The sequence below is a fragment of the Equus quagga genome, chromosome 11, assembly GCF_021613505.1.
Source record: "Equus quagga isolate Etosha38 chromosome 11, UCLA_HA_Equagga_1.0, whole genome shotgun sequence".
Taxonomy (NCBI): Eukaryota; Metazoa; Chordata; class Mammalia; order Perissodactyla; family Equidae; genus Equus; species Equus quagga.
The window spans coordinates 102,133,117-102,145,494 of NC_060277.1; the positions used below are offsets into that span (position 1 = coordinate 102,133,117).

General features: G+C 43.1%; 1 protein-coding gene across 2 annotated transcripts in view; it reads right to left on the reverse strand.

Annotated features, from left to right (window-relative positions):
• PITPNC1 (phosphatidylinositol transfer protein cytoplasmic 1) overlaps positions 1 to 12,378 on the reverse strand; it is a 234,592-nt gene that overhangs the window by 96,734 nt on the left and 125,480 nt on the right. For both annotated transcript variants that reach the window (XM_046675541.1, XM_046675542.1), the window contains exons 3-4: positions 9,877 to 9,965; positions 8,825 to 8,832 (exon numbers count right to left, since the gene is read on the reverse strand). In XM_046675541.1, the coding sequence (XP_046531497.1) occupies positions 8,825 to 8,832; positions 9,877 to 9,965 (97 nt within the window). The remainder of the gene's footprint in view (positions 1 to 8,824; positions 8,833 to 9,876; positions 9,966 to 12,378) is intronic.

A 12,378-nucleotide genomic window follows, 5' to 3' on the forward strand; every position in this document is an offset into this window, starting at 1 on the left:
GTCAACTGCACACTGTCATAGAGTTCAGAGTATCAGTGATCAGAAAGGTTAAAAGACATTGGGCAGTTTTACATTCACTTTCTTTAATCACTGAAGTTTACTATTTCGGTATATCCAGAGTTGTGTTTTATTTTATTTTTACAGAAAGAAACCTGCCCTACAAAATTGTTCGAGTTGTATTATTCTGATCTTACCAACTTGACCTAAACCCAATTCCATAGGCGTTAATAAATTGTAGAAGAGAAATCCAATTTTCAGCACCACAGGTGCAAAGTAGAAAACAACAAAGAAAGGAAAACTTCCCAGTAAAATCTTCTATCGAAAATTCCTTTAGACATTTTTTTCTGTGATGATTGCCCCCTGTAAGGTCACTCTGAGTGGTGTTTAAAAAGGTGCAAACAATTTAACAATGCTATGTTATGGTAGAGAGGTACATTTTATCTTCTGCTCTCTCCCCCAAAAATGGCTGAATTAATTTTCTTTGAAGAACGAACAAGAGCTTGGGAACAGCTAGAAATGGAAACAACACTGGCTGTTCCAAGGGTCCCGCCTCACCAGGTGCCAATCGACTGGTTGCTGAGATGTGGAGGCAAGTTCTAGTCCCGCACGAGGACCAAGTCCCCTCTGTGAACAAGCGGGTTTGCAATGGTTCATCCGTGCAACCAGTTCGCTTTCTAAATTGAAATAACTCAGTGCGCAAGCTCACTGTCATCTCAGTGCTCAGGTGTCTTTGCTGTGTTGTCTAACAGAACTGACTTTGCTTGAAAAGGAACCTAGAGGTTCTGTGTCACCTGATTCTTTAAAAAAAAAATTCATTACTGTTGGAGTTCTTCAAAAAACTCTGATATTGAGTAATTGTAATCTTCAGGCAACATATTAGCCCACTGAAATTTAAGAAGTAACATTTACTGAAATAGAATTAGTCCACTGGCCTATTTCGTGGGCACATAATGGCTCTGACTCTAAGAGAAGCTTCTGGAGCTTCTCTAAGTTTTAGAAGACTGGCTTTACAGAATCCGAGGTCCCATGGACAAATGAATGTGGGAAGTGTGCATACTACAACTCGCTTTTGGAGATTCACAATGTACATTAGAACAGTAAGGCTCTGAGAAGTCCTGCAATAACCAAATCTGTTTAACTCAGTAGAACCCAGTGTTTCCTTTACTTAGCTGACTGTACCATCTTGATGAATAGTTATAAGTGGCTCTAGACTGTTTCCATCTAAATTCTCTTGAACCCTGAAGATTTTTGAACTTGGTCCTTTTGACTCTATTTATGGCACCAGCCTCATGCCATGACCCACGTCTCCACGGACTTTAAGCATTTTCCCTGTGGGAGTCCTCTTCCGGCCTGTGCCTAATTGCTGCCTTGCTCATTAGCACTCTCAGCTGGAGGACTGTTTCTTTGACCTGGTCTCTACAGGCCCCAGCCTATGCACCCCCATTTCTAAGAAGGGATACTTCCTTTTGCCCCCCAAAATTATGTATTGCTCTGGATATTCAAGGTTAATTGTGATGTGGAGATCAAGGTTATTTCCTAATCATCTAACCGCCATCCCTACCTCTGTCTCCATGACCACAAAGAAGGAACACTTAGGGACCTTCATTCTCTTAGCTTATACCGTAGTTGAGATGGCCAGATTGTCCTCTAATTTCCTTCCAACAATCCTAGAGTTCTCATATAATAATGTACCTTCCCTGGACTTGGACCTATTTCTCAGTTATGTGATTTAGTGGTTTCTTCTCCCCTTGGCTGGGATTCTGTGCTTAAGAAGGCAGAGAGGGCTTGAGAGGAATGCAGGTCAGCAGTCTGAACACACAGCACCTATCAGCTCTTTCAATTATCGGGGAAGCTGACGAGGCCAAGATTGCGAGTGAAATTCCTATCCAGGACAGTTAGCTGCTTTCAGAAAAATACCTCAATCTCTCTCTTGCCACTGCTGGGAAGACAACCTGAGTTCACCTTGGGTGACTGACGATCCAGTCCCGACCATGAGCTTGACCCTCTTCCCGGCTCCACTAAATCAACCCTAACAACGACATGGCTCATTGTGGCTCCACACCGTTTGAGGTTCATTCCAGAACCATTTCCTTCTCCCTAGTCTGTTACATTTTATTTTTTCTATCTCTTTCAACTAAATAATTAAAAAACTGGATAACGTTGAATAGCCCACTACGACTTTTGCTCCTTGGTAATGGCCAGCCATTCTAAGAGAAAGGTGCTTCGCAATCGTCGTTGCCTCTTCTGCCGATTCTTATTAAGATGTTGGGGTAAGTGGGATGGTCACGGCAGCAAAAGATCTAGCAACGGCGCATTCTAGGTCACCGCCATAGACACTATAGCTTCAGTTTTCAAATTCTTACAAATGAGAAAAAAATTCTTTTTTTCCCCTTCATTACTACCGAGGCTGAATCGATGCTGCTGAATTATATTCATACTCCAGCACAGCCTTTTTTTAGCCCTAGAAAAACAAAATCAGTGACTTTGGAAAGCAGCCAGTCTCTGCTTGGGCACCTTCCTTTGTGACTTGACAAACTTCAGAAGAACCGACAGGTTTTGAAGAACTGGTTAGATGGTCTGTCCTCTGGAAAATTGTCGTCGTGTTGTTCTTTTTTTATTGTATAATTAAGGTTTTTCCTATAAGCAACTAGAGATATTTTTTTCCAACTTCCTGGGCACATGGTGTTTCCACATAATACTAAACACACGGAGTCACTCACAGTGATGAAAAAGCTTTTGCATCTTGATAATTGTGATAATGTTGAAGCCCTAGATGACCCTAAACAGAAAGTGCTTTGGGCTGGGTTTTGTCATAAATGAGGGCAGCATGAGGTCTCCGTAATAGGCTGGAGAGTCAGATATAAGACCCAGGGGACCCTAGGAACAGACACACATTGCTCTGGGCTAATCCTACGGGAAGAGACACCTGTCTGGAGTATTGAGAGCCCCTCTGCCTCCCTGAGGGGAGGGAGGGGCGGGTGTAGTGACCCCAGTTGAAGTCTGGCATTGGGGAAGGTTTGCTTTAGGGCAAAAACAGGAAATATGGGGCTTGAAATGACGTCAAGAAGAGGTAGTTAGGATTAATGGATCAGGGGATAAAGAAGCCAATAAAAAAGCATTTAAAACAGGAAAAAAGATGAACACTATTGAAAGCGTCTTGTCATAAATCCTGGGAGCAGACCTTGCAGTGAGAGAGAAAAGTAGGGTCCTCTCCCCGGGCTGTCGTGGGCAGAGAGCATGAAAACACGGCTGAGTCCGAGTTAAGAACAGGCAGCTTCAAAGTGAACACTGTGGGCCTGAATGGGTGCACCTGCAGCCACAGAGAGAAAAATTCGGATCCCCCAGTCACTGGAGGGACGGAAAGAAAAGCCGTGCTATATTTGGGATGGAAAATTAAAGTGGACTAGCTGCGAAAAAATCTTGCTTCCTTTTGGAGAATTAACTCCAGACCTGCCCTCACATCCAAAGCTGCCATGACCTGGCCTCCATGTGTCCAGGTGGCCAAGATCCAGAGACATCACCTGCCCACTGGGCCTGGAATGAGCATGCTATGGACTGAATTGTGTCCCTCCTCCCCAAATTCATTTGTTGAAGCTCTAACCCCCAATGTGTTGATACACAGAGGTGGGGCCTTTGGGAGCTAGTTAGGTTTAGATGAGGCATGAGGGTGGGGCCCCCACAATGGGATTAGTGGCCTTTTGAGAAGAGACCAGAGAGCTTGCTTTCTCTTTTTCCCTGCCATGTGAGGACACAGCAGGAAGATGGCTGTCAGCAAACCAGGAAGAGGGTCCTCACCAGGAACCGAACAAATCAGCCAATACCTTAATCTTGGACTTCCAGTCTCCAGAACTGTGAGAAATAAACGTCTGGCGCTTAAGTCACCCAGTTTATGGTGTTTTGTTATGCAGTTCAAGCTAAGACAGAGCAGCCGTCTGCAGGTGGGAGTTCTACTGTCCCTAAGGACCAGTCAAATCCCACCTTCTCCAGGAAATCTTCCCGTATTTCTCCCAGGCAGAACTTCTCTCTCCTTTCCACAATCCTCTGTTTGCATTGTAACTGTAACACTTAGCACAGGTCTTCCTTGAAATACTGACAGCTATGTATTCGTCCGCTCTCCCTTAATTTTCCCCAACTCCCTTCAGTCCATTTCACTTCCTGACCCAATCTTGAGGAAGGAGCACTTCAGTTGCTCTGATGGGTCATTCAATTGGCCTGAGTGTTAATGCGGCACGTCAACTGCAGGACAGGTTCCTGAGTCCTACAATTCTTGTCTTCCCTTCCCCTTGGCCTACCAAGGTGCACTGTTCTTATGATCAGATTTTTGTGCTTTAGTCTCTGAGACCAGTTCTGCCCCACTGCCACCCCTCCCCCCAAAGGATTGCTAGATAAAATATGAGACAAACAATCTTTTAGTATAAGTATATTCCTTGCAATATTTGGGACATACTTATACTAAAAACTATTTGCTGTTAATCTGAGAGTCAAACTTAACGGGATAGTCTGTATTTTTACTTGCTAAAGCTGGCAACTTTATCACCCCAGCAACTCATGATCGAGCAACCTGTGTAAGATGGCCGTGTCCTGTTCTTGCCTGGACCCCTTCTTGGGGACTATAGCCCTGTCCCTCAAGCTCAAGGCCCCAATCCAGAGCACAGGGCCCTTCCTTTCACATTGCAATTGCTTGTCTGGCTGGATTCCCCAGTGCCATTCATTCTGCCTTCTGGTCTGAACCTCTGCTGTCAGTGCAGCTCAGAGCTCATGTAGCCAGTGGGCAGGTCTGGTGCTAGCCTCTCCCCTGGGCTGAACGATGGCCTGGCCTGTCTTGCCTCCAGAAAATCCTATGACTTGCTGATGACTCCCCAGAGGGCAGGGGCCATTGCTCAATGATGCCTTCTAGCATGATGTTTTACACATTGTTGGTGCTTAATAAATGACTGTTAACATAATAAATGACAATTAACTAAATTGAAAGACAGTGTTATGGATTGAACTGTGACCCCCCCCCCCCCCCCCAAATATATGTTGAAGTCCTAATCCAGTTCCTCAGAATGTGCTCTTATTTGGAATAAGTGTCATTGCAGATGTAATTAGAGAAGATGAGGTCACACTGGAGTAGGGCAGGTCCTTAATCCAACGACCAGTGTCCTTAGGAGAAGAGGAAGGAGACACAGCGACGAGGATGCCATGTGAAGACACAGAGACACACAGAGGGAAGACAGCTACGTGAAAACAGGCAGAGATCGGAATTGTGCGGCCACAAGCCAAGGAACGCCTGGGTCACCAGAAGCCAGAAAGAAGCAAAGGATTCCAGCCCTACAGGTATCGGGGGCAGGACCCTGCCGACAACTTGATTCAGTCTTCCAGCCTCCAGAACTGTAAGACAATAAATTAATGTCGTTTTAAGTCATCCAATTTGTGGCACTTTGTTATGGCAGCCCCAGGAAATCATCCCAAGGATCGGATTAGGGAGAAGTTGACCCAAAAAACAAGGGCCTAGAAGATATCAAGTAATACTTAGAGTCAAACAGAAGGGGGTGAGTGTGAAACTATGCAACCATAATTAACTTCTTTTTTATGTTCTGTCCCCAAATTTTCTCAAACAGAAATAAAATAATTTATGTTCCTTTCAAAGTCTGAACTGTGTGATTAGAGCCACAGGAGAACTCGGGGCAGAGGCTGGTCAGAAGTAAGGGCCACGAGTCCCTAAGAAATCCTCCGTGGACTACACAGGGTTGGCGCAGGAGATCGAGGGTCACGGTACAGTAGCCCCCTCCCTTACCCCTGGTTTCGCTGTCCTCAGTTTTAGTTACCTGTGGTCAACCTCAGTCTGAAAATATTAAATGGAAAATTCCAGAAATAAAAAATTCCTAAGTTTTAAATTGCCCGCCATTCTGAGGAGCCTGGTGAAATCTTGTGTCATCCCGCTCCATCTCGCTTGGGACATGAATCATCTCCTTGTATACAGCGGATCCATGCTGTATACACTACCCACCCATCAGTCACTTAGTAGCCTTCGGTTATCAGATTGACTGTCATGGTATCACAGTGCTTGTGTCAAGTAATCCTTATTTTACTTAATAATGTCCCCAAAGTGCAAGAGCAGTGACGCTGGCAATTCAGATATGCCAAAGAGAAGCAGTAAAGTGCTTCCTTTAAGTGAAAAGGTGAAAATTCCTGACTCAATAAACAAAGAAAAAAAATGGTATGCTGAGGTTGCTAAGATCTATGCTATGAATGGATCTTCTATCTGTGAAATTCTGAGGAAAGAAAAAAAAATTCCTGCTGGTATTGCTATTGCATCTCAAATACATATGTCTAGGAAGAAAGATAATATATACGGGGTTCGGTACTATCTGTGGCTTCAGGTATCCACAGGGGGTCTTAGAAGGTATCCCTCATGGATACGGGGGGACCACTGTAATGGAGGCTGGTGGGAAAGGCTTCTGTGGGAGGGCTGCCTTAGGATGTGCATTCCCATGGGGATGGCTTTGTCAGGAACTATGGTTTTCATTCCGTTGCATTGTTTTCAAAATCTTAGTACTTTAATAACACTCTTTAAAAATGAATACAATATCATTAAACATTTTCAGATTTCATTTCTCTGTTAATCACCCTCACATTTCATGGTACTGTCACGAGATTATGGAGAATAAAGGCCATCACTTTTGGGTCAAGACAAGGTGACCTAATTCTAAGGTTCACCAGGCAAATAAATGCCTTTGTATAGTTATTGAGACAAGAATTCTCTTGTCCCTGTAGCTATTGATTACATTTCAAAAGAAAAGTCCATGCACAAGCTTTCAGCAAAGTGGGAAGTGGGATAGCGCCAGATATCAATAAAATCAAATAATATCCTAGGCAATTAGTACCTTCTGGTCTAGTAACTGGAGCTAGTCTGCTTTGAAGGGTACTAAGATATATTCTCATTTATTTGCCCATAGGACTTCCATTTTAAGGATGGCAGCTTCCAGCATTGCAAAATAAATAACAATGAACATTTACTGAATATTTACCATGTACCAAGCACTAGGCTAAGATTTCACATGGATTATTTAATATAATCTTCATATCACTCTTACAAGATAGTTACTACATCTTCCCCACTTACAGATGAGAAATGGAGGCTTAAAGGGAAGCACTTTGCAGAATTGTTAATGGAGGCAGGATTCAAAAGATTCCAAAGTCTTCCTCTTGATAACTGTGCAATTGCTGGAAGCAAAGGAACGGGGTTGCGGGGGGGTCGGTGGGGGGGGCGGCGCAGTTTGGTAGGAGCTATTTAATTGCCAGCTATCTACAGGCAACGTGCTGACAGCTTTCTATACATTAGATCAGTGGTTGGCAAACTATAGCCTGGGAGCTGAATCTGGCCTGCTTCCCGGGCAAATATAACCATGCCAATATCTTTACACAGCCTCCATGGCTGTTTTCACAGTGACAGAGACTGGACCACAGTGCAGAAAATATTTACTGTAAGACCCTTTATAGAAAAAGTCTTCAAACCCCAGCATTAATCATTGAGTCCTTCTACTCACAGCTCTATGAAAGGGAGACTATCCCAATTTTAGAGATGAAAAACTTAAGTTCAGAGAAGTTAAGCTGCATTTTCTAGAGCAGTGGTTCCCTAACTTCTAAATGTAAAATTTGTATTTTGCAATAGAATTGCCCTTTTTTTTTGAACTTAGACACTCGGAGAAAATGTTATGTATATTGCTATCATTTCATAAAAGAAAAGACATTTTAATACCCAAGAATGAGGGACATAATTATCAACAGTTCTTTAAGTGGAATAAATGTAATTTTATGAAAAATTTTGAATATTCTTCCACTTTTTTCTATTTTGCAGAGAACAGGTGCGAACGTACTTAAGGACCAACATGAGTTCAAGAACTGGCAACTGAGGGTCACTCACTTAAGAACTTCAGCCAGTAAGTGGCAGAGCCAGAAGACAACCAGGCCTATCTGACTCCAAAGCCTGTGACACTTTCATGGTATCTGTTAGGATGATGTATCTACCTATGTTTCATGCGTTTATTCTGTCATCCAATAACTAGCGATTGCACATCTACTATGTGCAAGGTACCATGATGCCCACACTAAGGACGTGATCAATCATTTTCCTCCATTTCTCTCTCACCATCTCTCTCTTTCCTTTGGCTGTTTGATTGAGACCAAAAACTCAACTCCATCCAAGCTCAGTTAACCATTTCCTTGTTATGACAGCTTGACCCACTGGCCATTGAGGAAAATGATCCAAATGAAAATACCACGACACAATGATGTTATAGGGTCCCATTTTTTAGTGTAAGTAATGATTCTAGAGGGTCTTAGGATAGGAAGAAATTAAATTATTTTTATCAAGCCACCAAGACTGTCCAATGCAGAGCTCTGAGTAAAATAGTTTGCATGTCTTTCCAGTTTCAACGTTCTCCAAAAGGGATCAGACCACAACCTGCAAGTGTAAGCCCCACCTTCCATCCATAACTACCATTGTCTTTTCCATATCACGTTTCTAGAAACTGTCCTTCTATTACAGTGAACTATCGCCAGCAGAGCAGTCAAGCTATTTAAAATTACAAGTAAAAGTTAATTATATAAAGTGACTATCAAGGCATTTTAAATTAACATTCATGTTCTTGAACAAATGAGAACATTCAAGCTATTCCATTATATATAACTATGTAATAGCCTACATTTAAGTATCTGATTCTGAATTATTTCCCTATTTTTTTTTTTATTACACTGACGAGATGAGACATACAAGGGAAGTTCCACTTACTCCATTGACCTTAGGCTGAATATTTTTAAATGATTAAATAAAACTTACTGTGTATTCTGGTCCCAGATGTTCATTTGGACAAGAGGGAAAAAAAAAAGAGAGACAAAATGATAATTTAGACCACGCTTATAAGCAATATAAAACCACAGAGCTAACAAATACTGACGAATTATAATTATTAAAAATGCAGTAAGGAAACCTTCCAAAATTTAATTTTCATAAATGCTGAATGTCTCCATGTTTGCTCTTAAAACTCTTTCATATGATACTTTTGTGGTTGGGCAGATAAGGACTGTAAGACAAGATTCAATTAGCCTATAGGTTTTGGCTAATTAAAAACCAAAGAGCTGGCATTATAAAAGCAGAATTAAAGACTAATAATTCCAGTAGGGCATTTCACTAACCACAAAGGAAATCTTTTAAGTGGAAAAGCAGCTTTTACAGCCAATAAGAAGGGCTTGTTATGATGATATTCAAGTGGGATCTCGAATTTTCATATGTTCAAGGGTAGGAACCAAGCCTTCTAAATTTTTTGGCCACAGTTTCTAGTTCAGTGTCAGAGGTTATTACCACTCTATTACAAGTGAGAGGGAAAGTGATCTTAAAGATTTTCATATTATCCACTTGCAAAGGAAGTAGTTTGAGGCAGAGAGACCCAAAAGAATCTTTTACATAAATTACAGTCATTTGGGGTTTTTTTAGGGGAGATGGGGTGCTGTAAAACAAACAAGTCAAAATAAACAACTTGCTTATAAACAAACCACACCCCAAAATTACTAGGAGATTATTGAGGAAACAGGGAGAAAGAAGGATAATGAAACCTGTAGAAATGTCACTAGAAAGAGCTTCCCATTTCCCCTCCATATGCTATTTACTACAATTGCTTTAAGAAGGAATACTTGGAATGGTTTAGCTTAACTCCTACCACCCCCTGCTAGGGAGAGCGTTGACCTAAAAATATGAAGGCAAAGGGTTTGGGGAGATATTATGGGGCTCCCATAAGTCCCTGCTTGGATAATTCACCCTAAATCCATGAAAGTTGACTACGGCCATGTGCTTGCAGTGCTGCATGTGACATGCTGGTTATACGAAGGGCTTACCTGTAATCGTGTAGGGATAATAGTTCCAAGCCTTCTCTGTGACGTAAAATATTTTGGGAACGACAGCTCTAGCCCAACTAGGCAGTTTGCTAATAGGAAACAAATCAAAAAAGGAAAAAAAACAATTAGAGTCTGTCCAGAGCCTTGCTCTGCTACCCTGTCTTTCTGGATAAATTGACTGCTGGAGAAATCAGTTCTGAGGCATCTCTTCTCTCCACTGCCACCCCTTCCCCACGTCTCTGGTCTTCACCATAGTTAATCATTTCCTGTGCATATTCATATGCTCTACGTGTGAAGGCAGAAGGTTACAGCCTGGGGTAGGGAGCCTCATAGGACTGTAAGCCTGTCCTCCTTGATTTGATTTGCAAGGACATGAGAATTCAGTGCCTGGGAGTGTCACGTTTGGAGGGTTTGGCCAGTCTGGCCTTTGTCTCCTAGGAGTGATATGGCAGAAGTAATACGAAGGGATGTTTAAGCCTGAACATGGAGGTGGGGAGGCAAATATTAGAGCCAGGAATCAGCTTAACAATTCATCTCAGTGAGGTTTTGTAAATGGACTCTAGCAAAGCAAGTAGCAACTTGAGATATATGAAGAGGAATAAAATATAGCCCCCTGACGATGGTAGTCGGTTGACTTGTGTCCCCCCAAAGATATACTCATATCCTTACCCCTGGTACTTCTGAATGTAACCTTATTTGAAAGGAAGGTTTTTGTAGATATAATTAAGTTAAGGATCTCAAGATGAAATCACCCTAGGGTGGGCCCTAACTCCAATGACTGGTATCCTTCTAAGAGAAAGGAGAGCGAGATTTGAGACACAGAGACAGACAGAGAGGAAGGAGATGGCCACGTGAAGATGGAGGCAGAGGTTGGAGGGCTGCACCTACAAACCAAGGAACCCCAAGGATGGCAGCAGAAGCCAGAAACTACGAGAGACGCCCAGAAGGATCCTCCATCAGAGGCCCCGAAGGAACCAGCTCTGCCAACACCTTGATTTCAGACTTACGGCCTCCAGAACTGTGAGAGGATAAATTTATGTGGTTTTAAGCTGCCCAGTTTTCGGCAGCTCTGGGAAACTCATACAGTGACAGAGCCATTCCTCCGAAGCAGGGACCCAGGCAGGCATTTGCAGAAAACAAATTCTCAGAACAAGAAAAACCCAAGGGCAGATGTCCCAAGATCTTTGTAATCCAAGGACTGATTAAGTTTTGTTTCGTTTTCCTTCAGAGGCAAACTTTACAGCATAGCACAGGCCCAGAGAATTCCTCAAATACTATTTAAACATATAGTATTATATATTCCTTAAATATGTCTGCATGATTTTACTTCCCACCAGCACTATAGCCTGGGGTTTTCTCTCTTTCCAGATCCTACCATTTTGTTCTTTCCTGTTCTGGTGCCTACAGCTAAGTGTCTGGGACGCGCATGTCTAGCAGCACATCAGACTCAGAGATGACGCAGACTCTCCGCTCCTGAGGGCTGCGTGTTGGCAATAGAGAACACCGAGAGGCAGTTTTGAATTCCAAGCTGAGAAAACTAGGAGGGGGGGGGACATCAAGCTAATGGAACCCCAAATACCCAACTCCTCTTGGACGTGAAATTGAAATGACAACCACAGCCAGTAAATACTGTGCACCTTGTATGTCTTCTCCAATTGTTTCTCTTATTTCTGACAGGATCCAGGCCCTGCTTTTTAAAAGACAAATAGTATTTTCAATGGCTGGCTGGACCTAGCCCAAAGCTCTGGGCTGTTTATCAGGGCTAAAACAAACGGGAAATCAGAGCTCCCCGAAGCTGGGTGAGTGTCAGACGAAGACCACCGCTCCCAGGTGGGCTGCGAGGAGCGAGAGGAGCGGTTTTATAATTCACATAACAATTCTCCTTGCTGCTCGAGTGCAGAATCTCTCACTCCTATGAAATCATCTCTGCAGTAACTGCTCATTTACCTTACGTTCACACGGCTCCCAAGGAAGGGGCTGCTTCCTGACAGGAGTTTTTATAGCTTCTGCCTATGATTTATTCCTTCAGTCGCTGAAGCTGGAGTGCAACTGAGGTTGACGTCAAGAGTGGGAAAATCACAGTGGGCTTGCCTGCAGGAAATGGTCACGAGCAAAACTTCTCCTGGGTTTCCCAGTTTGCCCCTACACCCCAGAGCAATATGCCCATGGGTAGTATAGGAAGACGTGGATTCTACTCACAGGCAAGTGGTTTTCTTGTGCTTTGGAGGGACTGCAGATAGGACGGTAGACTCTCCTTAAAGTAAGCTAGGCATTGTTCTGCTTAGACAAAGTACACGTTTCCCTACAAGGATTAGGGTCCATTCTCCACTGTCCTCTCGGGGAGAGATGTTCCATCTACATTGCCCCACCCAGATGCACTAGGCTCCTCATGCACAGCACTGTGGGGCCCAGGTCCTCCTCCCTCCATAATTCATTCTCTGTATCATTTAAAAAACCTCCCAGCAGAACCACATTCCTAAGCAACAATCATTTTCTGGAAGG